The sequence below is a fragment of the Bos javanicus genome, chromosome 25, assembly GCF_032452875.1.
Source record: "Bos javanicus breed banteng chromosome 25, ARS-OSU_banteng_1.0, whole genome shotgun sequence".
Classification (NCBI taxonomy): domain Eukaryota; kingdom Metazoa; phylum Chordata; class Mammalia; order Artiodactyla; family Bovidae; genus Bos; species Bos javanicus.
This window is the reverse complement of record NC_083892.1, coordinates 26,937,574-26,964,478: the sequence shown is the minus strand read 5'-3', so window position 1 is coordinate 26,964,478 and position 26,905 is coordinate 26,937,574. Positions and strand designations below refer to the sequence as shown.

At 50.7% G+C, this 26,905-nt stretch overlaps 1 protein-coding gene across 10 annotated transcripts in view; it reads right to left on the bottom strand.

Moving 5' to 3' along the window:
• Positions 1–26,905, bottom strand: part of LOC133238508 (uncharacterized) — a 45,877-nt gene extending 18,972 nt beyond the window's left edge. For 3 of the 10 annotated variants that reach the window (XR_009733539.1, XR_009733544.1, XR_009733542.1), the window contains exons 1-4: positions 24,828–26,905; positions 16,325–16,385; positions 15,868–16,019; positions 13,751–15,602 (exon numbers count right to left, since the gene is read on the bottom strand). Coding sequence is in view for 2 of the 10 variants with exons in the window: in XM_061401705.1 (XP_061257689.1) it covers positions 13,751–13,930 (180 nt within the window). In the remaining 8 variants the exon portion in view is untranslated. Of the gene's footprint in view, positions 1–2,410; positions 2,683–3,140; positions 7,848–8,118; positions 8,232–13,750; positions 15,603–15,867; positions 16,020–16,324; positions 16,386–24,827 lie in introns of those variants that run through there. The other 7 variants (XR_009733537.1, XR_009733541.1, XR_009733540.1 and 4 more) reach the window with 6 other exon arrangements.

Here is a 26,905-nt window from a genome sequence, read left to right as displayed (position 1 = left end):
CCTGGAGAAAGGATGGGCTATCCACTCCAGTATTCTTGGGCTTCCCTGATGGCTCAGCTGGTAAAGAATCCTTGTGCAATGTGGGAGATCTGGTTTCGATCCCTGGGTTGCGAAGATTCCCTGGAGAAGGGAAAGGCTACCCACTCCAGTATTCTGGCCTGCAGAATTCCATGGACTGTACGTACACCATGGGGTCGAAAGAGTCGGACACGACTGAGGGACTTTCACTTACCTCCTCTGCCCTTTGGAACTCAGAGAAGGTCATGGAGGCCAGACGCCCCCCTACAAGGAATGGTGGACAAAATGGCCTCTGCACTCTGGAGTCCCACAGGACCCTGCTTGGCATTAGCATTAGTGTGGCTGGTGGGGATTGGGCTCCAAGCCTGAGATAGTGGGACACTGAGCCTTTTGTCATTGGTTGGATGGCATCACCAGTCAATGGACATGAATTTGAGCAAGCTCTGGGAGGTGGTGATGGACAGGGAAGCCTGATGTGCTGCAATCCATGGGGTCACAAAGAGTTGGATACAACTGAGTGACTGAGCTGAACTGGAGGCGTTACAAACCACAGCAGCAACTCTTGAGGGGCTCCGGAGGGGGTCTCATAGCAGAGGTCGAGGCACGTGGTGGATGAAGTCATTCAGACCCTAAGACGCCAAGACAAGTTTTCTGGTCTTCAGATGAGGAAACAAACTCAGGCTCAGAGAGGTTTAAGTAACTTGCCTAAGCTAGAGATGGACAAAGGGAGGGTTTTTATCCAAATGTGAAAGAAAAGTGAGTGTTAGTCGCTCAGTCGTGTCAGACTCTCTGCGACCCTATGGACTGTAGACCCCCAGGCTCCACTGTCCACGGGGTTCTCCAGGCAAGAATCCTGGGACGGGTTGCCATGCCCTCCTGCAGGGGATCTTCCCTACCCAGGGAAGTCTTAAATTGCTAGGATTTCCCAGGCATCAGCTTCCGGTGAGACTGAAACAGAGATGGAAATATGTGGCCTATGAGGCGGGGCAGGACCAGGAGGCAGAGCTTCTGACATCTGCCCAGACAAATGCCTTGGAAAAACGGAACTGGGCCTGGGATAGGGGTGGATTGCTTCAGTTGTAAAGGGCCCCTGAAGAGTCCAGAGAGAAAGTGAAGTCTGCAAGAGGAGGAAGAGATGGTGGGGTTGGGTCAGGGTGAGCCTGCCCTCTGGGGTGAGGCTTGGCCCAAGGTACACTGCCCACGTGTGAACAGCACGAGATCGAGAGTCTGGTTCCCTCCTTCCCTCCTGCCCTCTTCTTCTTCCTCCTCCTCCACTACCTGGCCTGGCCCCTGCCTCAGTGCACCCACTCAATGGTCCTAGTCTAATCCTCTGACACACAGCCTGCCCAACACAGGCCCTCCCTGGCAGCCTTGACAGGGCCCAGGCTCAGAGACACAATTTAGGATCTCCCACCTCAGAACTGATCTCTTCCCTCAACCTCTTCCCTCCTTCCGCTCACAGTTCAGATTGAGGATACCCTAGGGTCAGTCCCAAACTGAGGGGGCAGGAGCCTATGATCTGTCCTGGCCTTGTTGTGTGACTCCAGGTAAGTAGCTGTCCCTCTCTGGGCCTCAGACTCCTTATCTAAATCTCATTAATGACATCAACCTGTTTTGGCTTCCTCTCAGCCCCTTGTCGCTTTAGGAAAATTTTTTTCTTTTTATGAGCTCACATGTTGGTTGTTGGGGGACCACTGGACTGTGTGGCCCTTATCATTCACCCCAGTGCCAACTCAGAGGAGGGGCTCCACCGACAGCTGCTGACTAAGGGTCTACATGGGTGAATGAAGGAACAGATGTAGCTCTGCCTTATGGTGGGGGCTCTGGACATGACTGTGTGTTCATAAGCACGGACGCATGTGCACTCCTGGTTTGACGCTCCCTGGCAGGGTGTGTGGTGTACACAGTAGTGGGCATGTCCACTAGGGTGTCAGCTCCACAAGGGCAGGGATTTGTGTCTGACTTGTTCCCTGCTCTATCCCATTCTACCTGGAACAGGGACAAGCACATGGCTAGAATCAATACTTCCTTGACTGTGAAAACGTATGAAAGTGAATACACACATCTGGTGTGGGTCCACGTGCCAACCTGTGCATAGAGTACAGGATAGTGTTAGTCACTCGGTCATGTCTGACTCTGAGATCCCACGGACTGTCACCCATCAGGCTCCTCTGTCCTTGGAATTTCCAGGCAAGAATACTGGAGTGGGTAGCCATTCTCTTCTCCAGGGGATCTTCCCCACCCAGGGATCGAACCTGAGTCTCCTACATTGCAGGCAGATTCTTTACCATCTGAGCCACCAGGGAAGCCCAAGACATGTACATGGTGATGCCCAAAGCTCAGCTTCTCTGGACACTGGTGCCAGATCAAACCTCAGGGACAAAGATGGGGCTGATGTCGAAAAGGAGAGCTTTATTGCTTTCCCAGGCAAAGGGAGATACAGCGGGCTTATGCTCTCATAACCATGTCCCCTCTGGGGAAGATACTGAGAAGTTTTCTAGTAAAATGGATGGGATCGGCTCATGAACATTTTCCTATGTTTGGTGGTGTCAGGTAGAAATTAACATATTCAACCTTCAGGTCCAACTGGTCTGGGGTCTGCATGTTTGAGGGCAGCATACCACAGCTTGTCCCACCAGAGGGGGTTTCAGTACCTGAAAAATGCTTCAAAGATATTCTTGTATGTATCACATGTTCAGGAATGAGCACCTTGCCCCAAAGCTGCTCTTGATTTTATTTCTCCCTGGTTTTGCAATCCCTCCAGTCCTTAATTAACAGCTAATTAACAGCTGCCCATATCAAGTCCGGGAAGATCACGGAGGCTGAATGAAGGCTGCTACCTGCAATATCAAAGAAATGGATGGTGGGTGGGTGCTTCCCTGGTGGCTCAGTGGTAAAGAATCCACCTGCCAATGTGGGAGACATGGGTTCACTTCTTCATCCGGGACGATCCCACACGACTCAGAGTAACTAAGTCTGTGTGCAATAACTACTGAGCCCTCACTCTAGAGCCCGTGCTCTAGAGGAACAAGAGAAGCCGCCAAAATGAGAGGCCTGTGCCCTGCAACGAAGAGTAGCCCCACTCGCCGCAACTAGACAAAAAGCGCACACAGACACAAAGATCCAGCATAGACAAAATAAGTAAATAAATTTATATTAAAAATACATTTTAAAAAACTCTTCAAAAAAAAAAAAAAAGAAATGAAGGACATAAAGGCCTTGAGACAGGGAGCCCCACAGGGCCCTGCGCGGTACACAAGCTCCCGGGTCTAAGGGTGTGGGTGAGGTTATTTACAAACGACCCCTCTGACCCTTTTCCAAACTCCTCCAGAGCCAGGGCCCAATGCCTGGGTCCCGATGGGGTAGAGCAGGGGGCCACCTCCTTGCAGGAAACTAGATCCCAGGACGTGCAGATTGCCAGGGAGCAGGGCGGCCTCCTTGTCTCCCCCATACCCCGATAATCCCCTTCCTGACTGGCTCCCTTTCTCCCAGGAACCAGAGTTAAAGTCAGATTTGGGGGGCTGTAGCGGACTAGGGTGTCACTTCAATGCCCCCTTCCCTAGTTGTCCCCTGCCTCACAGGCTTCTGCATCTGCCCCCACAACCCCCAAGGTATGAATTTCCCTCAGTCATGGGTGCCCCGAGGGCTCAGACCTAAGTATAAAGCCACCTGAGGGACAAGAGGACAGGTGTCGCAGAACCACCGAGAGACTGCAGAGAGGAAGGATCCAGGAGAGACCAGGGGTTATCATCTGTTGGGTGAGTGAGGGAGACAGGGCGCCAGGGTCCTGAGGCCCGGAGGGAGGGGGTACTGCAAGTGCCCTCTGGTCCATCTGACTCAGGTACCTGGCTACTCTTGCATCTGCTGGGAACCTCAAAAACCTTACACATAGAAGACTTCATTCATCATTCAAGACATACTTCTGGATTGCCTACTAGGTGTTTGGTAGGAGAATCCCAGGGACGGAGGAGCCTGTTGGGCTGCCGTCTCTGGGGTCGCACAGAGTCGGAGACGACTGATGAGACTTAGCAGCAGCAGCAGCAGTAGTCTAAGTGGGCTCCCACGTGGCTCTAGTGATAAAGAACCTGCCTGCAAAGCGGGAAACAAGACCTGGGTTTGAGCTGTGAGTTGGAAAGATCCCCTGGAGGAGGGCATGGCAAGTCACTCCAGTATTCTTGCCTGGAGTCTCATGAACAGAGGCCTCTGCTGGGCTACAGTCCATGGGGTAGCCAAGAGTTGGACACAACTGAAGTGACTAAGCACACACTCACAGGAATCTAAGTATTGGGGTTATTGTTGCTGTTTAGTTGGTAAGTCGTGTCCAGCTCTTTTGGGACCCCATGGACTGTAGCCCTCCAGGGCCCTCTCTCCATGGTATTCCCAGCCAAGAATACTGGAGTGGGCTGCCATTTCCTTCTGCAGGTGAACATCCCCATTCAGGGATCAGACCCACGTTTCCCGCATTGGCAGGCAGATTCTTTATCACTGAGCTCTCAGGGAAACCCAAGCCCTGGGGACACGGCAGTGAAGAAACAGACAAATAATGGGATTTCTTTCTGCAGACAGACAGTCCATGTGATCATAAGTAAATTATCACGCCAGTGCGACTGCCCAAGTAGTGCTAGTGCTAAAGATCTGCCTGCCAAACAGAAGACAAGAGACATGGGTTTGATCCCTGGGTTGGGAAGAACCCCTGGAGAAGGAAATGGCAACCCACTCCAATATTCTTGCCTGGAAACTTCCATGGACAGAGGAGCCTGGCGGGCTACAGTCCATGGGGTCACAAAGAGTCGGATACCACTGAGCACCCACACAGAAATGACAGAATTTGAATACAGTGATGCAAGTTTGTTGAATGAATGAATGAACAGGGCTTCACCTAAGGCCTTCCCTTAAGTTCTGAACTTCTGGGAGTTCGGGAATGTAGACAGGGAAGCTAAGGAAGCCATCCTGGTCTGCCTCACATCTACATCACTGCTGGTGATCTTACTTTTTTTGTTTTCTTTTTTAATTTGGCTACACCAGGGCTTAGTTGGGGCAGGTGGGATCTAGTTCCCTGACCAGGGATTGAACCTGAGTGCCCTGCATTGGCAGTGCAGAGTCCTAGGCCTTGGTCCCCCAGGGACGTCCCCATAGGGGTTTTGAGTTGAGCCCTGAAGAATCAGAAGAAGCCCTGGGTGGATTTGGAAGATGGTGCTGGCAAGGCTCAGCAAGAGCAAAGTCTGAGTAGGGGATGCTGCAGAAAAGAGGGGCCAGGCCTTGTAGCCCACTGTGAGGACTTTAATAATCACTGTGTTAGGTGGGAGCCATGGGAAGTTTTAGACAAAGGAGGGATCTAGCTGGACTTGAAGAGCTTCCAAGTGGCACAGGGAGACATGGGTGGAGGCAGAGACAGCAGCGGGGAGAGAAATAGCTTCTAGATTCATCTTTTACTTCTTTATGGCAGTGCTGGGTCTTCGTTGCTGTGCTCAAGCTTTCCCTAGTTGCAGTGAGTGGTGGATACTGTCGAGCTGAAGTGCATGGACATCTCACTGCAGTGGTTTCTCCTGTTGCAGGCTCTAGGCACACAGGCTTCAGTATTTGTGGCTCCTGGACTCTAGGGCACAGGCTCAGTAGTATGAAGGGTTTAACGGTTGCTCCATGGTGAATGGGATCTTCCCAGACCAGGGATCAAGCATGTGTCTCCTGCATTGTCAGATGAATTCTTTACCGCTGACCCAGCAGAGAAATCCATGCTTTAAAATTTTGTATTGAAAATATCAGATAGGAACTGGGCAATGAGCACAAGTCCTAAGTATACAGCTCAGTGAGCTTTCAGAGTCTAGGTACGCTCGGATGCAGAAACACAGACCCAGGGAGTTCCCTGGTGGTCTGGTGCTTAGGATTCCGGGCGTTCACTGCCCAGGTTCAATCCCTGGTCAGGGAGTTGAGATCCTGTAAGCTTCACAGTATGACCAGAAACAAACACAAAACCCCACAGACCTCATGGCCACCTTTTCAGGACAGAGCTACAGGATTTTGTGTGGGTTGAACACAGGGAGGAGAGAATGAGGAATCCAAGAGGACCCCGTGACTTTGACATGAGCACCTGGAAGAATGGACATGCACTTTTCTGAGATGGGGAGGACCAGGGAAGGAGGAGAACAGGGCAGCTAGAGCTGAGCAGTGGCTATTTTGACTTGAGATGCTCATTAACCTCCAAGGGAAAACATCAAGCGGGAAGTTGAATACTTGGGTCTGGAGGTCAGGGGGATTTTTTTCTTTCTTTTTAATAGTTATTTATATAAAATTGCATTTAGAAAGAAAAAAATAAAAATTTATCTTCTTTGGCTGTGCTGGTTCTTAGTTGTGGTGGCATGCAAATTCTCAGTTGTGGCCTGTGGGATTTGTTCCCTGACCAGGGACTGAACCCGAGTCTCCTGCTTGGGAGCTCAGAGTCTTTAGTCACTGGACCAGCGGAGAAGTCCCAGGGGAATATTCTGGGCTTGAAATAATCTGCTTACAGGGTGATTCTTCCCTGAGTGGCACACACATGACCACTGTAAGGCTCAAGGGCTGTATCCATATGAGGGGCTGTTATGATGAATGAGTGAATCGGCAGGGGAGGTCAGGGACCCGGTGCTGACCTCTGATTTCTCCCTGCCAGCCCCCTTCTGCCTGCTGCTCCTGCTGCTGCCCCCTCTCAGTTTGGGAGCCCCCATGTCCACAGCTGAGTCTGTCAATCAAGCCTATAACCTGGCGCTCGACATGCAGATGCAGACTTCCACCCTGCTGCAGACTTACGTGAGTGACGGGGCATGGGCAGGGGGTGAGGGGGAGGTGGCTGTCACCCTCCTGGCCCAGCCCTGGGGAAGGGAGGCAGAACAAGGCTGGAAGGAGGTTCCTCCATGGGTCCTGGGGTACAGGGGCTCTGCCAGCTAGAGACACGCCCACAGGAATGATGTCACTCATGGCTGGGTGACCTTGGGCAGGTCATTCCTTCACTCTGTCTTAGCTTCCTCATCTGCCAAATGGTCGTGCCTTGGCTGACCTCTCAGGACTGTCAGAAGCCCCTAGGGGAAGTCTTTTACAGGCTCATGAGTCTGTCCAAGACCACCTCTGCCCTTGCTTTTCTGAGCCTATGCCATGCTGGGAGATTCAGCCTCATTATCTTACTGGCTCCGCTCCTCAGATAGCTCTAAGAGGCAGAATTATGACCCATTTTTACAGATAAGAGAACTGAGGGGGCTTTTTTAGATTTTTTAAAACTTTTTTATATTTTTATCATTGTATTTATTTCTTTTTGGCTGTGCTGGATCTTTGTTATTTCGTTTTGGCTCACCTCTAGTTTTGGAGAAGGAAATGCCAACCTATTCCAGTACTCTTGCCTGGAAAATCCCATGGACAGAGGAGACTGTTAGGCTACAGTGCACGGGGTCACAAAGAGTAGGACAGGACTGAGCGACTTCACTCACTTCACACTTTATCACTGCAGAAGGAAATGGCAACCCACTCCAGTATTCTTGCCTGGAGAATCCCATGGACAGAGGAGCCTGGCGGGCCATGGTCCACGGGGTCCCAGAGAGTCCGACACAATTGAAGTGACTCAGCACTGAGCGCTTCTCTAGTTTTTCCAAGCAGTGGCTCCTCTCTAGTTGTGGTGTGCAGGCTTCTCATTGCGGCGGCTTCCCTCCTTGCTGAGCACAGGCTCTAGGGCTCACAAGGCTTCAGTACTTGGGGCATGTGGGCTCAGTAGTTGCCACTCCTTGGCATAGGCTCAGTAGTTGTGGTGCATGGGCTTAGTTGATCTAGGACATGTGGCATCTTCCTGGATCAGGAACCCGTGTCTCCTGCATTGGGAAGAGGATTCTTATCCACCAAGACACCAGGGAAGCCCTCTTTTTGATTTTTTGAGGTGTGCCATTTGTAAATTACTTACTCAGTTTGTTACCATACTGCTTCTGTTTTATCCTTTGGGTTTTTTGCCTGGGAGGCATGTGAGATCTTAGCTCTTCAACCAGGGATTGAACCCCCACCCCCTGCATTGCAGGGCAGAGTCTTAACCAGTGCACCATGAGGGAAAGGCCAGGAAACTGAGCTTTAGAGGTGGGAATAATTTACCTGAGGTCGCAAAACTGTCTGGAAGTTCAAAGTAGCAGCCTGCTGGCTGGGTCTCATCCACAGATGTCTTGTTTAGGCCGTGCGATGCTTATTCAAATTTTGAACCTGAAAACCTGTCAGAAACAGGCACAGGGGTCCTGTTGGCCTCCAGTCACTGTGCCGCAGCCACACCCCATCTGCTTCTTCTCCAGGTGATGGGATCCACCTGGCACCTGCAGGCCCTGGAATTTGTGACTCTTCCACTGTACTATATTCTAGGTCCACGTGAAGTTACCGAACCTAGTTTCTTTCTCTGGGGCTGTGCTGGGTCCTTGTGGCTGTCACAGGCTTTCTGTAATTTTGGGAGCAGGGGCTCCTCTGCTTTGGGGTGTTTGGGCTTCTCATTGCGGTGGCTTCTATTGTCCAAAGCATGGGCTCTAGGAGTGAATTGATCAGTGTGCACTAAAATTCTGTGGGTCTAGGTTTGTGGAGATGAGAAATTTAATGGAGAAGGCATTAACTCAATAATAGTATAACTTAATCTAATATTAATAATTGCATATTATGATTTACAAGTGAACAAATATTAACCCCGAAGAATGTGAATAAAAAGGAAATACAGCTTTAACCACATTGTCAATAATATATTTAGCTTGCAAATAGTGTAATAAGTAACATCATCATAGTGTTCATGATATTAATATAAAGATGTCATTAGCGAACGATATTAACGCCCTAGGCATATGCCAAGTGCTAAGTGCTTTATGTCTGTTACATCTTATCATCTTCACTATTACAGCGCCATGTGGGAATTACTGAAGCTGTGATTCAAAGTTGCACATGTTGTATGTGGAGGAGGCTGAGTTGAAGCCTAAGAGAACTGGGGCTCTTGTGCTAGAACATTTCATCAACTCCCTGAGGCAGGGAATGGCAACTCCCCCTAGGAAGAGGCCAGTCTCGTGGAAGGCAGATGTGAATTCAGGGGCACCCTAGGGCAGTGTTTGGGTCCCCTCACTCTCATCTGTCTCTGTCTCTTGCGCAGCTCCAAGACCAAGGCCGTCCCTTTAGTAATCCCGGCTTCTCATTCCCCACACTCTCGCTCAAAACCCTGCCTTCAACCGACATGCCCTTCGAGATCTGGCATGGCCTGGAAGATGGAGTACGTCTGAGCCTCACCCAGGAGGCCTTCTGGTCCTTCAGCCAGCACTTCCGGATTGCGATGGTTGACCAGCATATCCTCCACCATGGCGATTCCATCGTGGAGGATCAGCTTTGGGAAGCAAGACTCAAGGCCAAAGGCCTAGCGGGCAACTTGGCTGCCATCATGACTTCTCTGGGCCTGCCCAGCCCCGCAGCAAACACCCCCCTCGGTCCTGTCCCCTTAGGGGACTCGGCCTACCGCAAGAAGTGTCGAGGGTATGTAATAATCCGGGACTACAGCTTTTGGACAGACCGAGCTGTGACTTTCTTGGGTGAGCTCAAGGCTAAATACTCTCAATAGAGGAGGTGGGACTTCCTGTTAGGGCTGCAACCCTTTCCCTTTCACAGCTGATTCTTTCCTGTTTTGTTTTTCTCACCAGGGATTCTTTTCTGCATTGCTTCTTGGCTAGAAAGGAGACACATGTTGTCTAGCAGGGCTTGTGTACCACGTATCTCGGAACATTTCCTGGGGACCAGGCCTCTAGTCCTTATGCCTGGGCCTCCCTGCCCAGGTCCTGTGGCCTCCCTTCCAGATCTGGGTGGGACTCCATGGACAGCATCTCATGAAATCCCATTCCAGTGGTACTGGTGGCTCACTTCCTGGGTGGAAAGAAATAACACCTCTTTGAAGAGGCTTCACTTACAGTCCATGGGGTCACAAACAGTCGGACGTGACTGAGTGACGAACGCTTTTCACTTTCACTTCCCATTCTACAGGGGGAGTACAGTTGGTCCCCTTCCTGTCATTTAGGGGAGGTCCAGGGACTCCCTTCTTGTCTCTATCCACCTCACTTCCTGTATGAAGATATGGACTTTCTGAGCAACCAGGCCTCCCTTTTTTCTGGAGGTCACTTCCTGCTCTAGACTACCTCTCTGACTGTGTCCACTACTCCAACTCCCATCTTACAGTGCTTACTCCTATTCAATGGATGTGTGAGTCTTGAAAAGCTAAGGACCCGAGTCACATCTGTTTCTTGCTCAGGACATATCCACTTCGGGATGACAGATGGCATCCCTGGCCTGGGGCTCTCCTGAAGCTCCTATTTATAGTGTGGCTTTTGCGGATGGCTGGGGGGACCAGGCCATACCCCAGGATCTTTTTCTCCTTAAATGTGTTTCCCTATTTTCAACGTCTGTATATATTGGGAAATTCAATGTTCTTGTTCAAATTTACAGAAAATTAATTTATTCTTGTAAATAAAACTCTTCAAAGGGGTGAGTATTTTGTTTGTTTGTTTTGTTTCCATAAACCTGACTTAAGGAGAAGAGAAGGTGTGGATTAGGGCAGAGGGAGGGGAAGGGGTGGAGGGCATCACAGGGAGAGGGGGCAGGGCCATAAGGGGTGGGATGGGGGACTGGGGGAGCAGCAGGTGGAGTGACCCTGGGGGAAGGTGGCTGAAATTTGTCTGGAGTAGCCCTTCCACCACAGGGCCAACAGGCATGTTCCTGGCCAGGACACGACAGAGAGAAGGACAGAGGCAAACAGAGTGACAGGTGGCCCTTCCTTGAGATGAGGTGGAGATATGCACAAGCTACAGCGGGCCAAGAGGAAACAGGAGACGGGAAGACAGAGAGATGCTCAGAGAGGCAGACGCAAGCGGTGGAGAAACTCGGGGGAAGCAAGGACATGTCCGATACGGGAGGTCGTAGAGGGAGACAAGAAGGACCCAGAGAGAAAACGAGACGGAGAAGCGTCCAAAGAAAACAGACAGACGGAAACGGTCGGAGGACAATGAGACGCTGACAGAGATGGGGAGAGATGGAGACGGCCAGGGAGGGCGCCGTGAGCTGGGCCGCGCGCCCGGCGTTCAGGCTGGGCCCCCGGCGCCAGCTGGCCCAGGTCGGCTCACCCACTCGAGGTAGAGGCCGCACACACGGAACCCCAGCAGCTTGGCCCGGAAGACGCCCGCGGAGGCCGTGGCGGCGGCGATGGCGGCGGCCGCGGCTCTCGGCCCCCAGCGCAGCCACCAGGGCCTCCACCCCAGCGCGCAGAGCCGGGACCTAACGCGCTGCGACCTCCAAGCGCGGCAGCAGGCGCAGCGCGTGCCGGTTCAGCTGGGCCTGGAGGCGGCGCATGACGTCCAGCAGAGGCGGTGGGGTCACAAGGGGAGCACAGGATGCAGCTGGTCCCAAGGCTACTGGGAAAGGCCCACTCTTGGGAGCCCTGGGGAGCACTAAGGATGAGGAAGGCCGGCACAACCCCATGGTTCCTGGATACCTACTGTGTGCTGCGCCTGGCAGCAAGTACCTTCTTATCCATGCTGTTTGACCTTTACAACTCAACAAAGGAAGCATTTCACGGAGGAGGTACCTTGAGGGTCACAGTGATTTGCTCAAGGTCACACAGTGGGTAAGACTAGCTTCAAATCCGAGACCACTCTCACAGGTGCTGCTGCTGCTGCTAAGTCACTTCAGTCGTGTCTGACTCTGTGTGATCCCACAGACGGCAGCCACCAGGCTCCCCTGTCCCTGGGATTCTCCAGGCATGAACACTGGAATGGGTTGCCATTTCCTTCTCCAATGCATGAAAGTGAAAAGTGAAAGGGAAGTCGCTCAGTCGTGTCCGACTCTTAGCGACCCCATGGACTGCAGCCTACCAGGCTCCTCCATCCATGGGATTTCCCAGGCAAAGTACTGGAGTGGGGTGCCATTGGGAGGCCAAAGAAGGCAAAGACCCATTCCTGGCTCTGGGCAGGGGGTCCAAGGGGGCCCGAGCTTTCTGTGGGTCTCTGCCTCTGAAAGTTGAGAAAGGCCCGAAGTAGGGTGTGAGAGGGATTCCTCTGTGGACCCTAACATTGGCTCAAGCTTGAAGCTGAGGACAGAAATGGGTCTGGCGGATATGTGAACCAGCCAGTAAACGCATGAGCAAATCTATGGCAACTTTACATGACCCTTGTTGGAGTCACCTCCAGCCCCCCAGATAGGTGCTGACGTCAGCTGGGGAAGGGTGCCCCCCTGGAGCGGTGGCAGAACTCATGGCAGGCATTACTGCTTCATGCGCCCGGGTCCCCCCAGAATCATGTCTCGGCAGAAGTGGCAGTCCCCGCACTCAGGTTGCACACAGGCCCGGCAGGGGCAGCAGCGGGTTCGTCGTCGGCGCACTCCGGCCCCCGGCACCGGGCTGCTCGAAGACACTGGAGGTGTCAGCAACACCGAGGGCTGTGGGTGGATAGTGGCAAGGTCAGGGGGGCCCACGGGGACCCTGGCTGACGAGACTCCTGGCACTTTCCCCCTACTTCTAGGCAGCCAGAGCTTGACTTCCTACCCAGGGAGACAAGGAACAAGGAGGTGCCCCTACTGCGGGGAGTCAGGAGTATGCCCCCTCCCTCTAGGCAAGGCCATCCTCTTTCTGAAGCAGCTCACCTGGCTCCTCTGGGAGCCCTGAGAACTAGCTTCCTGACCTCACTCCCACTCTAACACTTCTTCCAGACTCCCGCGCCTGACCCAGGGAGGATGAAGGGACACCCAGGGGGACAAGGGACTTTCCACCGACATCCCCACAGTGAAGCTCCCAGGACAACCAGGGCTCCTTGTCTGTGGAGTCACCTGAGACAGGTCCCAACTCTTCCCCTGTTCTCCAAATGTGCTCCATCCCCGGCTCTCCCCAAGCTGAAACACCCCAAATTCACCTCCCAGATCCCCACAGATTCCTGATTGCCAACTCCAGACCTCTCTCTTTTCTCTCAAAAGCTACTAACACCCAACTCCTCTCCTCTAAAGCCTAGATTTCCTCCTCACCTTCATGGGAACCTGCTCACCCAATCTAACCCCTAAAGATCCACCGGGCTGCCCAACTTCCCAGTGCTCACAGACCTTCTTTCAGACGCTGCTTCAGAAGCCCTCCGTGGCCCCAAATTTCAACTCTGTTCCCCACAGAGCTCCCTCTGCTCCAACACAGCCTCCTTATGGGTCTCTCAGGTCAACCTGGGCAATCTCCCAGATTCCCTGGGAATCTAGAATCCAGCCTGACATCTCCATAGAACTCAAGATGGGCTACGTGCACCGCCCCCTGCCTCCCAGCTTCCCAAACTGCTTTCCATCCCTAATTGTCTGGAATCCCTTGGGTTCCTCTTCCCAGGCAAACCAAATCCTCCAAGATCCCACACAGATTCAGCAGGCCGGGAGGCTCTCTTCATATCCAGAGTCTCACCGCACCTTCCCCCTTTCCAGACCCATCCATGGGGGGAAAGGAGCCCTCCAGCGCTCCAGGGGAGGGCCCTTTGGGGCTGCAACTGCAGGCGGGGATAGGGGTCTGCAAGGAGAAGCCAGGTCTAGGAAGAAAGGCCAGTTCCCCAGGGTTGAGATCTTACAGGAAAGAGGGCTGGAGACGAGGAGTTTGGAGCTAAGAGAGGGTGAGGCTGGGGGCGGGCAAGGTGGAGAGAGGCCGAGCTGAGGATGAATGCGACTGGGAGCTGCCCAGGTCTGGGGGTGAGGAGGAGCTGCATGAACTCACCTCATACGTGTCCGGGAGCCAACTCGCCCTTCTCGGCAGCTCCCGGCTGGTCGGCCACCATCGGCGGCGGGGGTAGTCTGACAGCGCTGGGCGCGGAACGCTCAACGCCCGGGTCCACCGCCCACCGAGGGCGCTCGGCCCCTCCTTCCGGCCGAGGCCGGGACGGCGGCTAGTGGCCATGGCGGGCGCCAGGGGCGAGGCCCTCCCACGGGTTGCGGCGCGGCCCTTCCAGGGGGGAGGTACTGCTCTGGGGGACTCAGTCCCTCAGTCTCCCCAGGCCAACGGGGGCTCCTCGGGCGCAGGGTGCACAGCTTCTGCCTGGGCCCCACGCAGTCCGGGGGTTCGAGTCCTAGTTCCCCTCACCACGCCCCACCTCGCCTCTCCCCAGCGCCCCCGGCCGTTTAACTGGCCCCTTTCCGAAGCCCACTCCCAAAGGTCCTTGGCCAGTTTAAGAGCCCTTCGGTTCCAAGGGGTCGAAGGAAGCTGCTGGGCCCCTGACCCCGCAGCCTTCGCGCGGCCCCGCCCTCTTCCCCTCCCCTCAGCGCGCGACCCTCGGGAGATAGAGATTTACATAAAATTTGAATAAATCTCCGTCCTCAAGCTGGAGGATGGAAGGAAAGGATGGAGGGGACAGGAAACGGGTGTGGGGGCAATCGGCGTGTCTCAGTCCCGCTGGACCCCCGGCCCCGCACTGCTTCGGCCCGGGGCCCTGGCCGCCTCTCTCATCCCTCCTGAGTTCCTTCCTCTCCTCCCCCTCCCCTCCCCTCCCTCCCTCTCCCCTCCCCTCCCTCTCCCCTCCTCCTCCTCCTCCTCCTCCTCCTCCTCCTCCTCTTTACTTTCTCCTTCTCCAAAAGGAACCCCGCCCCCTGCCTCCCTCCATCCCCCAACACCACCACTTTTCAGGACTAACATGCGCAGGGCACGACGGAAGTAGTAGTCCCGCGGGCGCTGGTGCTACCGTGGGATCAATGGGATGGTGCGGTCAGTGGGAACTACAAACAAGATGACGGAGGACGTGCCAAGCCGGGAGTGGAGGATGCTGGGAGTTATAGTCTGGCTGCCCCAAGGTTCCCGGTTGCAGAGCGTACAGGCGTGCGAATGACGACTACAAACAAGATGGCGGAGGAGGGGGTGGACACCTGCTTAGTAGTCCATCTTACGAGGTGCGATGTTCCCACCTAGCCTTCTAGAGTTCTAGAAGGCAGGACCAAGAGGATATGGGGACTACCATAAAAATGGCAGGCAACCTCCCGATCGCCTCACTATACTACCTTGGCACCTCGCCCGCCTGTAATATCGAAATTCCCCTCCTGTTGGCGCAAAGCTTGACGGGAGTTGCAGTCTTCCCGGCTCCCTTCTATTATCTTTGACGAGACAATAGAAGGGGGGGAAAGGGCGGGGTCTACCAGCAAAGATGGCCGCTGGACGAAAGAAGAGACGGTTTCCTGGGACTTGTAGTTCATGCACTAAGGCTACTGCCTGTGAAAATAGGAGAAAGGACGTCAATAACCATGGCGGCCTAGCACATCCTCTGCTCGAGTGCCTGCTGGGGGAAGTGGTCCCCTCAGCTCAACAGAGGAAGGACGTGCGCTATTGAAACGTGCATCACCGCCGACAGTCCATATTGAGAGCGGACAGAAACGGAGAGTCTGTTTCCTTCTCTCCTCGCCACCCGCTTCTGACGACCTGCTGGGAAATGTAGTCTCATGCCTTCACTCGCTAGTGGAGGGGAAGAATTTCTGTCGCCAGTGGAGATCAATGCGGGTGAGGGAGAAAAGACGTCCGAGAGATCCAGGAATCTATAATGTCCGCCTCCCCGTGTGACGAGGACTTCATCTTTCAGGGGAAGGCTCTTAAAGGAAAGCAACAGTAATCAGTGTTGTGGCGACAAGGGAGGCGTGGTTCTTGCCGAAACTACTGTCACGCTGTTGTCCCTTGGAAAGCTTCGGCGCCTCACACCTGATGCTTGTTCCCCCAAACCTCAGAGAATCGGTAGCTTCCAAGTTGGGAGAGCTCCAGGGAAAAGGCTCTGGAGTCATACAACATCCCCACCTCTCCTTGGGAAGTCACCAAACCTCGATTTTTCTCATCTGAAAAATGGGGATAAAGATACCTACCTCGAAGCAGAGTGTTATGACAATGTTCACGAAAATGCCCACCTTCAGGGCCTGACACAGCGCACGTGTTGGTAGTTCCTTTCTCGAGGGCCCTTCCAGCCCAGCTGTTTTGGGATCCCAGGTGTCCGTCATGTAGGAAGGAGTTAGCGCGCCTGTGAGAAGAAAACTGTGCCAGGCCGTCTACCCCATCTTGAGCGGCACCCCCTCCTCCCCCCGCCCCTCATCTGAGTACTTTGGTGTCCACTACCGATTACTGCTGCTAGGGGGCGCCCATTCATCGTTTGACTAAGGTCCGACAACCAGATCAGATTCCTCAACCTGAAGTTGTGGGCGCTGTCAATTCCCAACCAGTCTTGGAGGCATCCCCGCCCCCTCGCCGCGCTCCCCTCCCTCTCCCTGCTAGACACCTCAGCTGCCAAGGCAAACGGCCCTGCTTCCTACCACTGCACCTTCTTACCTGCCTTCTTCCTCCTCTGCCTGCAAAACTATTCGCTTTCAACCCCTCTGGTTCCAGGGCCCTGCGGAAGATTTGGTGAATGTGGTTTTTCTGGCAGGGAATTGAACGCAGGCTGGCTGGTGTGATGTGAAGTCCTAAATTTGCAGGGACTGGCCTCAGGCTGAACTGAGAGGCTCCTTCTAGCTCACAGTGTATTTAGGAAATCCTTGACTCCCGGAAGATTGTTTCCTCTTCCGCCTCATTGCTTTAGTTTGGCTTGCATGATTCCCCAGGTTTTTTTCTGGAGCCAGTCCCTCTAGCGATTAGGTTCTTCCCTTCCACCCTTCCCACCGCTGCACCCAGTTAACTTCATCTTTCAGGTTTGTGTCCCAAAAACCCTTCATGTGTGTCATTCCCAGATGAGATTCATTTGACTCTTCCCCTAGATATAAGCTTTATGAAGAGTGCTTCATAAAGCTTATATCTTACGTGCTTTCAGCATCTCATTTGATCCTCCTAAGAATCCTGTTTATGATCGCATTTTATAGATGAGGAAACTGGGAATGACTGAGTGATAAAGCTAGGATTCAGAGCTTCTCTGGGGGTCTGTCTAGTGGTAAAGAATTCGCTTGCTAATGCAAGAGATCCGGGTTTGAACCCTGGTCTGGGAAGATGCAGAGAAACAAAGCCCGAGCGCCACAACTACCGAGCCCAGAACCTAGGGCCTGTGCACCCTACCAAAAGAAGCTACGCCAACAAGAAGCCTGCACACCCCCACAAAGAGTACCCCGCGCCACAAGTGGAGAAAGCCAGCATGCAGCAATAAAGACCCAGCACAGCCAAAAATATATAATACATCAATAAATGAATAAAGTTTAGAAAGGAATATTAAATTATAAAGAAAAATAATGAGTTCATAAAATAATTTTTTTTTTAAAGCTAGGATTCCCAAGGCCTCAGAGCCCACCTTCAGAACTATAGCATCTGCCAGTTGATCATGTCCATCCTCTGTGTGTTAAGTTTGGCAGAGGAACCACACATTTCTTTCACTTGGAATCCAGCAACACTGAGTCTGCATTCTTTGTTTCCTTGAACAAGAAACAGCTGGTGCAGAACTGTGGCTTCCACTTTGGGATGAGACAAGTACTCGCTAGATCCACACAGTCCCCTCCAGCTTGCTTCAGTCCTAGCAGAAGCACTACTGGCCCCACCTCATTAACTTAGACTCGGACATAAGCCTACTGAAGGTCAAGGCCATTTCTCACACTCTAGAGAGCACCTCAGGGCCGGATGGTGTGCCTGCACCCCTCACTGGCTGGATAGAGAGATAGCTGAGTGTGACTGCATACAGAGATAGAGGAGAACTTTTGCTTTTCACTTTATAACCTACTCTGCAGTTTGACAGTTTTACCATGAGCAGACATTATTTGTCTGCTTAAAACAGGTTTTAAGCAGTATACTTAAAAGTATACTTATACCTGTATACTTAAAACAGGTTTCCCCAGTGGCTCATTGGTAAAGAATCTCCCTGTAATGCAGGAGACAGGAGTTCAACCCCTGGTTGGGGAAGATCTGCTGGAGGAGGGCATGACAACCCATTCCAGTATTCCTGCCTAGAGAATCCAATGCAATGAGGAGCCTGGCAGCCTCAGGCCATACGGTCACAAAGAGTCAGAACGACCGAAATGACTGAGGAGATCTACTTAAAATATGAGTTGGAAATACTATGATCCACCCACGTTGACAATAAAATATAAAAACAACAGTCAGACCTTCTCTGCCATAAGTGAACCCCGAGTTTACAGCACCCACACGTCTCTTCATCTGCACAAAAATTTCTGTCTTCTGTCCACTTTATTTACACATTTTGTCTAAGAACCATCGGAAAGATGGTTTATGGCAGTCACTGGTGGGGTTTCATATATGAGGGACTAGGGCTGCAGACCACATTCAGAAACAGGAGCACCATTCAGTCTTCAGTGGGGAGCTGCTGGAAAGGGATGGAGGGCTCCTGCCGGCTCGAAGAACTATCCACAACCTTGGATTGAGCTCACTGAATTTAGGAGTGGGAGCAGCCCATTGATCTTGAGGTTCCTTTTCAGCAGTGGGTACTCTTCCGGAAGATCCAGATCTTTCCTGCATTTGTGTAGAAGGTCATAGCTTCTGTATCAGTCAGAGCAGGTGAAGTTATGCTATAGTAACAAAGAACACCCAAGTTTGGGTGGCTTACAGCAACTAAGGTCTGATTCGGGCTCATGTTGTGTGTCTAGGGTTGGTCACTGGGGAGAGGTCTGCCCATTCTAGTTACCCAGGGATTAAGGCCAAGGGAAGAAGCTCCATCTGGATATGAGCTTCCATAATCACCACCCAATCACCGATGAATAGAGGGAGAAGGACTTGGTGAAACATGGCCTGGCTTCTATAGCTTCTGCCCAGAAGTGACACAGCACAGTTGTGCTCACATAGTATTGACTACTCCACAGCCTCCCCTAATTTCAAAGTGGGCAGAGTTAGGACCTCTTTTCACATTCTGCCTGGAAGGAAAAGAACTAGAATGCCTGTGAGTGTGTGCTAAGTCACGTCACTCAGGTCCGAGTCTTTGCAACACTATGGCCTGTAGCCCGCCAGGCTCCTCTGTCCATGGGATTCTCCAGGCAAGAACAGTGGGATGAGTTGCCATGTCCTCCTCCAGAGGATCTTCCCAATCCAGGGATAAAATCCACATCTTTTACATCCCCTGCACTGGCAGTCAGATTCTTGACCACTAGCACTCCCTGGCAATGGCTGTAAACAGCTGTAATGACAAACACAGCTTTCTGTGGCTCCTAGTGAAGGGACAGCTGTCACGTAGAGGATTATCTGGGCAAGCGCCCTCCTTAAGACATGCACTGGGGCAGCTCCTTTGTTGGTCACATGGGACACTACTCAGAAAGCAGAGAGGAGGGCCTTCCCCGGTGGTCCATTGGTTAAGAATCGGCCTTCCGATGCAGGTGAAGTGGTTGGATTGGGGAACTAAGATCCCACATGCCACAGGGCAACTAAGTTTGCCCTCCAACTACTGAGCCCATGTGCTTTAGCTAGAGAGAAGCCGGTGCATTGCAATGAAATAGCCTGCCTGTCTCAATTAAGACCCAAAGCAGCCAAATAAATAGTTTTTTTAAAAAGCAGAGAGGAGATTAATTTACACTGAAATATGGTGGGCAGGTGAACACAAAATGCCTCTGTAAGAGGTTGACAGCCACCCTTGCAATTGTAATCACTGAAAACAAGGCTCCACAGAAGTTTCCAGGGTCTGGTTGATGAAAGTTCTGGAAGTAACACACCCAACCATGGGTGTGGCTTCTAATGGTCACAGAACCCTTCAGTAGAGCTCATTGTCCAGTGTCCCTGGAGGGTCTGATGGCAACACTAGCTGAGTTGCTACTGTCAGTGGGTGTTGCCAGTATACACGTTTCCCCAGACCTCTCCAAATTCATCACATAGATACGATCACATTTCTTTTTAGAGTTGTGCCCTTCTAATGGGGCTTCCCAGATGGCACTAGTGGTACAGAACCCACCTGCCAATGCAGGAGACGGAGGGCGCTTATGTTCCATCTCTGGGTGGGGAAAATTCCATGGAGGAGGGCAGGGCAATCCACTCCAGTATTTTTGCCTGGAGAATCCCATGGACAGAGGAGCCTGGTGGCCTGCAGTCCATAGGGTCACAAAGAGTCGGCCTCTACTGTAACAATTTAGCATGGACTGAAGCAAATCAGCACACACGCATGCCCCCTCCTGATTGGGAGCTGGGATGGATGCTTTAAGTGCGTTCCTGCAGCAGGGGCTTTGAACATTGCAAAAGTTTCTCTCTTTTTTAAAGGCATTTGAATCGTCCGTGTGGTGAGTTTCTTTCTGACCGTGCTGGCTCTTTGTTGCTGCATGTGGGTTTTCCCGAGTTGGACCACTCTTCCTCGTGGTCCTCTGGTTTCTCATTGCGGTGGCTTCTCTCGTTGTGGAGCACAGGCTCTAGGGCTCATGGGCTTCAGCGGTTGGGTCACACAGGCTTAGCTGCCCTTCAGCATGTGGGATCTTCCCGGGGCAGGGAGTGAACCCATGTCCCCTGCATCGGCAGACAGGTCCTTAACCACTCAACCACCAAGGAAGTTCCCTTTTTGACCCATTTGAATACACAACCAGACAAATGACTGGACTACCTTTGCAAAGAAACCCCACACAGTTATAAAGAAATGATCTTAAAAATCTTCTGTAAAATTTGGTTGAGGACCACACTGCTACATCACATAAATGGACATTAAGCACCTCTTGTGTGTCCAACCCTATGCTAGGCAGCTGTGCTGTGCTGTGCTTAGTTGCTCAGTCGTGTCCAAGTCTTTGAGACCCCATGGGCTGTAGCCCTCCAGGCTCCTCTGCCAGTGGGGATTCTCCAGTCAAGAATACTGGAGTGGGTTGCTGTTTCTTCCTCCGAGGGATCTTCCCAACCTAGGGATCGAACTCAGGTCTCCCGAATCCCAGGCCGGGTCTTGACTGTCTGAGCCACCAGGGAAGCCCCATGCTAAGCAGTTATGATGCAAAATTCCTGACCTTATCCAGAGTGAGCTGGGAGCCTCAGGCTTTTGTCCATTTAGACATGAGCGTTTGAGATTATTCTTTCAAAAATCTAGGATTTTTAAGACCATGGCCTCCTGCACAATACTGTATTCTTCCAATTACCTGTATTCTTCCGAATTCTTCCAAATATTCTTCTTCCAGAGCTCCATGGAAAACTCTGAATCCTCATGTAATTCTTCCAGCAGCTGCTACTAGGCCTTCTGCCTTCATTCCCTTCCTGGAATGTGCTTACCTTCACCCCACCCCAGGCCCAGAGTGCCTGGGTGCTAAGTCTCTTCAGTCATGTCAGACCCTTTGTGACCCTATGGACTGTAGACCATCAGGCTCCTCTGTCTATAGGATTTTGCAGGCAAGAATACTGGAGTGGGTTGCCATGCCCTCCTCCAGGGGATCTTCCCCACCCAAGGATGGAATCCACATCTCTTATATCTCCTGCATTGGCAGGCGGGTTCTTTACCACTAGCACCATCTGGGAAGCCCAGGGCAGCCCCCTAAACTCTTAACTGGTCATACAAGGAAATTAGGAAGCCTGAGGGCTTAGATCTCAGCTGCCTAAAGCTCTCTCTTCCATTAGAATGATCTGAATTCCACTTGATTTGGTGAAGCAAGGGTCAGTCCAGCTGTTACATGTATACAGGCTTACTTACTGGAAAAACTATAGCTTTAACTATAAGGATTTTAGTCACAAAGCGATGTCTTTGCTTTTTAATATGTTGTCTAGATTTGTCATAGTTTTCCTCCAAGGAACAAGCATCTTTTAATTTCATGGCTGCAGTCACCTTCTGCAGTGATTTTGGAGCCCAAGAAGATAAAATCTGTCACTGCTGCCACTTTTTCCCTTTCTACTTGCCATCAAGTGATGAGACTGGATGCCATGATCTTAGTGCTTTGAATGTTGAGTTTTAAGCCAGCTTTTTTGCTCTCCTCTTTCAGCCTCATCAAGAGGCTTTTTGCTGCTGCTGCTGCTAAGTCACTTGAGTCATGTCTGACCCTCAGGAACCCCATGGACTGCAGCCTTGCAGGCTCTTCCGTCCATGGGATTTTCCAGGCAAGAGTACTGGAGTGGGGTGCCATTGCCTTCTCCGAAGAGTCTCTTTAGTTCCTCTTCATTCTCTGCCAGTAGGATGGTATTATCTGCTTCTCTGAGGTTTGTGATAGTTCTCCTGACAATATTGATTCCAGCTTGTGGGTCATCCAGCCTGCATTTTGCATGATGTACTCTGCATAAAGTTCCATAAACAGAGTAACAGCATATAGCCTTGCTGTGCTCCTTTCCCAATTTTGAACCAGTCGGTTGTTCCTTATTGAGCCTCATACAGGTTGCTCAGGAAACAGGTAAGTTGGTCTGGTATTCCCATCTCTAAGAATTTTCCATGGTTTGCTGTGATCCACACAGTCAAAGGCTTTCCAGTAATCAATGAAGCAGAAATAGATGTTTTTTCTGGAATTCCCTTACTTTCTCTATGATCCAGCTAATGTTGGCAATTGGATCTCTGGTTCCTCTGCCTTTTCTAAACCCAGCTTATACATCTGGAAGTTCTCAGTTCATATACCGCTGAAGCCTAGCTTGAGGGATTTTGAGCATAATTTTGCTAGCACATGAAATGATTGCAATTGAGCTATAATCTGAAAATTCTTTGGCACTGCCCTTCTTTGGGATGGGAATGAAAACTGACCCTTTCCAGTCCTGGGGCCACTGCTGTGTTTTCCAAATTTGCTGACATATTGAGTACAGCACTTTAACAGCATCATCTTTTAGGATGTTAAATAGCTCCAGCTAGAATTCTGTCGCCTCTGCTAGCTTTGTTCATAGGCATGCTTCCTAAGGCCCACTGGACTTCAGGCTCCAGGATGTCTGGCTCTAGGTTAGTGACCACACCGTCGTGGTTACCCGGGATATTAAGACCTTTTTTGTAGTTCGTCTGTATATTCTAGCCACCTGGTCTTTATCTCTTCTGCTTCTATTAGGTCCTTATTGTTTCTGTCCTTTCTCGTGCCCATCTTTGCATGAAATGTTCCCCTGATCTCTCCAGTTTTCTTGAAGAGATCTCTATAGTCTTTCCCATTCTATTGTTTTCTGATCTCTTTGCATTGTTCATTTGAGAAGGCCTCCTTATCTCTTCTTACTGTTCTCTGGAACTCTGCACTCAGTTGGGTGTATCTTTCCTTCTCTTCTCCCTTGCTTTTCACCTCTTTTCTTTCCTCAGCTATTTGTAAAGCCTCCTCAGAGAAGCATTTTGCCTTCTTGCATTTCTTTTCCTTTGGGATGGTTTTGGTCACGGCCTCTTGTACAATGTTACAAACCTCTGTCCATAGTTCTTCAGGCAGTCTGTCTACCAGATCTTAATTCCCTGAATCTATTCGTCACCTCCACTGTATAATCACTGATAGCTCAGTTGGTAACGTATTTGCCTGCAATGCGGGAGACCTGGGTTTGATCCCTGTGTTGAGAAATCCCTGAAGAAGAGAAACACTACCCATTCCAGTATTATTCTTTGAACTGTATAGTCTATGGGGTCACAAAGAGTCGAACCTGTTGAGTGACTTTCACTTTCACTGTATAATCATAAGGGATTTGATTCAGGTCACAGCTGAATGGCCTAGTGGTTTCCCCTAGCTTCTTTATTTTAAGCCTGAATTTTGCAATAAGGAGCCAATGATCTGAGCCACACTCAGCTCTAGGACTTCTTTTTACTGATTGTATAAAGCTTCTCCATTTTTGGCTGAGAAGAATACACTCGATCTGATTTCAGTATTGACCATCTGGTGATGTCCATGTGTAGAGTTGCCTCTTGTGTTGTTGAAAGACTGTGTGTGCTATGACCAGTGTGTTGTCTCAACAAACGTGTGTTAGCTTTTGCCCTGCTTCATTTTGTACTCCAAGGCCAAACTTGCCTGTTACTCCAGATATCTTTTGACTTCCTATTTTGCATTCCAATACCCCATGATGAAAAGGACATCTTTACATCTGGTTTTGTTTTGTTTTTTTCTTTCTTGGTGTTAATCCTAGAAAATCTTGTGGGTGTTTATAGAACAGTCAGCTTCAGCTTCTTTGGCATTAGTGCTTGGGGCATGTTTGGTAAGTCGCTTCAATCCTGTCCAACTCTTTTTGACCCTATGGACTGCAACCTACTGGACTCCTCTGTCCATGGGATTCTCCAGGCAAGAATACTGGAGTGGGTTGCTGTGCCTTCCTCCAGGGGACCTTCCTGACCCAGGGATCAAATCCACATCTCTTAAGTCTCATGCATTGGGAGGTGGGTTCATTACCACCAGGGGCTCCTTAGAACCTATGGAATGTCTGAGTGGGAATCAAGAATCTATATTTGTAAGAGTAACCCAGGGGATTCTTTTTTCCACTGAAATCTAGAATGAGACTCTGTGGAGATCTGGCCTTACCTCGGTGCAGGGCCCTGTGGGGCTCCTGGACACAAGGTCTTTGTGTCCTCCCTTTTTTGTTGTTTAAAATATTTATTTATTTGCTGCACTGGGTTGAAGCATGTGGGATCTATTCCCTGACAAGGGATCAAACCCGGGCCCCTGCTTGGGACCATGTGGTCCCAGCCACTGGACCATGAGGGAAGTCTCCTCCTGCATTTCTTTGATGATAGGAAACTACGTTCATTCAGGCTCCATGGCCTTCCCTGGGTTCTAATGGGCAGATTCAAGCAGTTGTTCACTAGGGGAGGGCAGGGATGCAAAACCAGGGAGAAGCCAAGAAAAGTAAGAGTAGCCTTGGGGTAAGAGCTTGATTCCCCATCAAGGGATGCACACAATATCTTTGAGCTATTTTGCAGATACCAAAATCCCTTCTAGGTTGGAGAATTTGATGGTTAACAACGGTATGCTGCCCACAAGCATGTAGACACCTGACTAGTTGGACCTGAAGTTTGAGACCATGGACCCCTACTTACCTCCCCACCAACCCATCAGAAGAATGTTCATGCTCTTCATGTATGGCTAATTCAATATCATAAAAAATAAAAGAAAAAAGAAGAAGAATGTTACAAGTTGATCATGCCCTCTCTGAACAATTGCTATAAAACGTTTCACTATCTTCCCCAGATGGGGGACAGATGTTTTTGAGGGCATGAAGCCACTGTGTTCCCCTTTGCCTGTAAAAGCAATAAAGTGCTCCTTTTCTACTTTACCCAAAACTCTGCCTCTGAGACTTTATTCAGGACTGGTGTACAGAGAAGTTGAGCTTTCAGCATCGTCTCTATCTTTGGGGCATTGTGTAACATCAGCTCTTCAAAACTCCATTTTCTCACCTGGATGAGATGATTCTTACTGTATTTTTTAAATGGTGAGTATTGATTTATGGTTGTGAGAGCATAGTTGCTCCTCAGCATGTGGAATCTTCCTGGACAAGGGATGAACCCAAGTCCCCTGCACTGACAGGCGGACTCATATCCACTGCACCACCAGGGAAGTGCCCTCCTCTTTATTTTATTTTTTCTTGCTACACTAAGTTCTTTACATTTTTAGATATTAATCCCCGTTGATATATGATTTTCAAACTTTTTCCTTCCTTTCCACAGGCTGTCTTTTCATTTTGTTAATTGGTCCTTCTGCTGTGCAGAAGCTTTTGAGTTTGATATAGTCCATGATGGAAATTCTGGACCAAGCGACTGGGGAAATGTTCTCAGACAAATAGGGTTATCAAGGTATGTCGGTGATAAAAAGCTGAGCAAAAATGTGATCTCAACTGACCACATTTGATCTAGAGAAAGTTCTGGGGCCAAAACTGTATCACGAAGTTACTTTCACCACTGGCCAAATTCTTCCAGCAGGAGAGGTGCTGGGCAGTTCTCCAGAGGAGGGGACATGGGAGAAGGGTGTGCTGTTGGCAAAAGAATCTGGGTGGGGCACCAACAATGTTCTACAGTCCACTTTGGCGCTGTTCAGATTTACTGGCTTCTCCTATTAAGTTCTCTTCATCCCAGTACAACTTCCTCAGGATTCTGCTTGATCATAATTTCTGGATAAACTTAGGAAAGGAGGATTAGCTCTAGACACAGCTGATCTCTCTCAGCTCTCTCTTCTACACCCACTCATTCTAGCCCAGCCCCTCCCTTCTGCTCCTGGCTTCAGCTAGTGGTTCTGCTGGTCTCTGCACTTTGTCTGGGGGATTGAGCCTGGCCCTCGCTCCTGAAGGGTCTGAGTCCCTAGTTAGCATGCTTTATGAGCCCATGACAATGGTACTTGCTCACTTACAAATAAAATTTAGCATGGGGGCTTCCCTGGTGGTCTAGTGGTTAAGAATCTACCTGGCAATGCAGGGGACACCAGTTTGATCGCTGGTCCGGGAAGATCCCACATGCCTCTGAGCACCTAAGTTCGAGAGCCACAGCTGCTGAGTCCATGTGCAGCCACCACTGAAGCCTGCACGCCTAGAGCCTGTGCTCTGCAAAAATGGAAGCCACTGCGATAAGAAGCCCACAAACCTCAACAGGTAAATAGCCCCTGCTCTCTGAAAGTAGAGAAAGCCCCCGCACAGCAATGAAGACTTAGCACAGCCAAAATAACAAATAAAAATAAATAAATACAATTAAAAAAAAATCACCTCAGCATGGGTAGCTGGAGATATTCCAAGTGATCACCTGAACGCTAAGCATATTCCTGCTGTCCCCCATTACATAGCCCTGGTCCTACTTCCTGTTCTGAACATAGTCTGTTACCCTCTGCCCATCCATATTGTTAGGGGAAGCACACTGACCGAAATCGCCTACCCTAGCCAGACACCATAGTGACCATTTGCGTGAGTTATTTTACAACAGAAGTCCTAGAAAGGAAGACGGAACTAACAAGCCACCACCAACCGGAAGAGTTCAGGAAAGGTCAGAAGGAGATGCCATGCATTCTACCACCTCCTAGGATCCTTCTTACTGGCATCCATCTTGGCTGAGCCATGTGTGCACCACCAGGAAGGATGCTGAATCAGAGTGATTGGCCACAGCAATCTGGAAACAAACCCCATCATCATAAACCC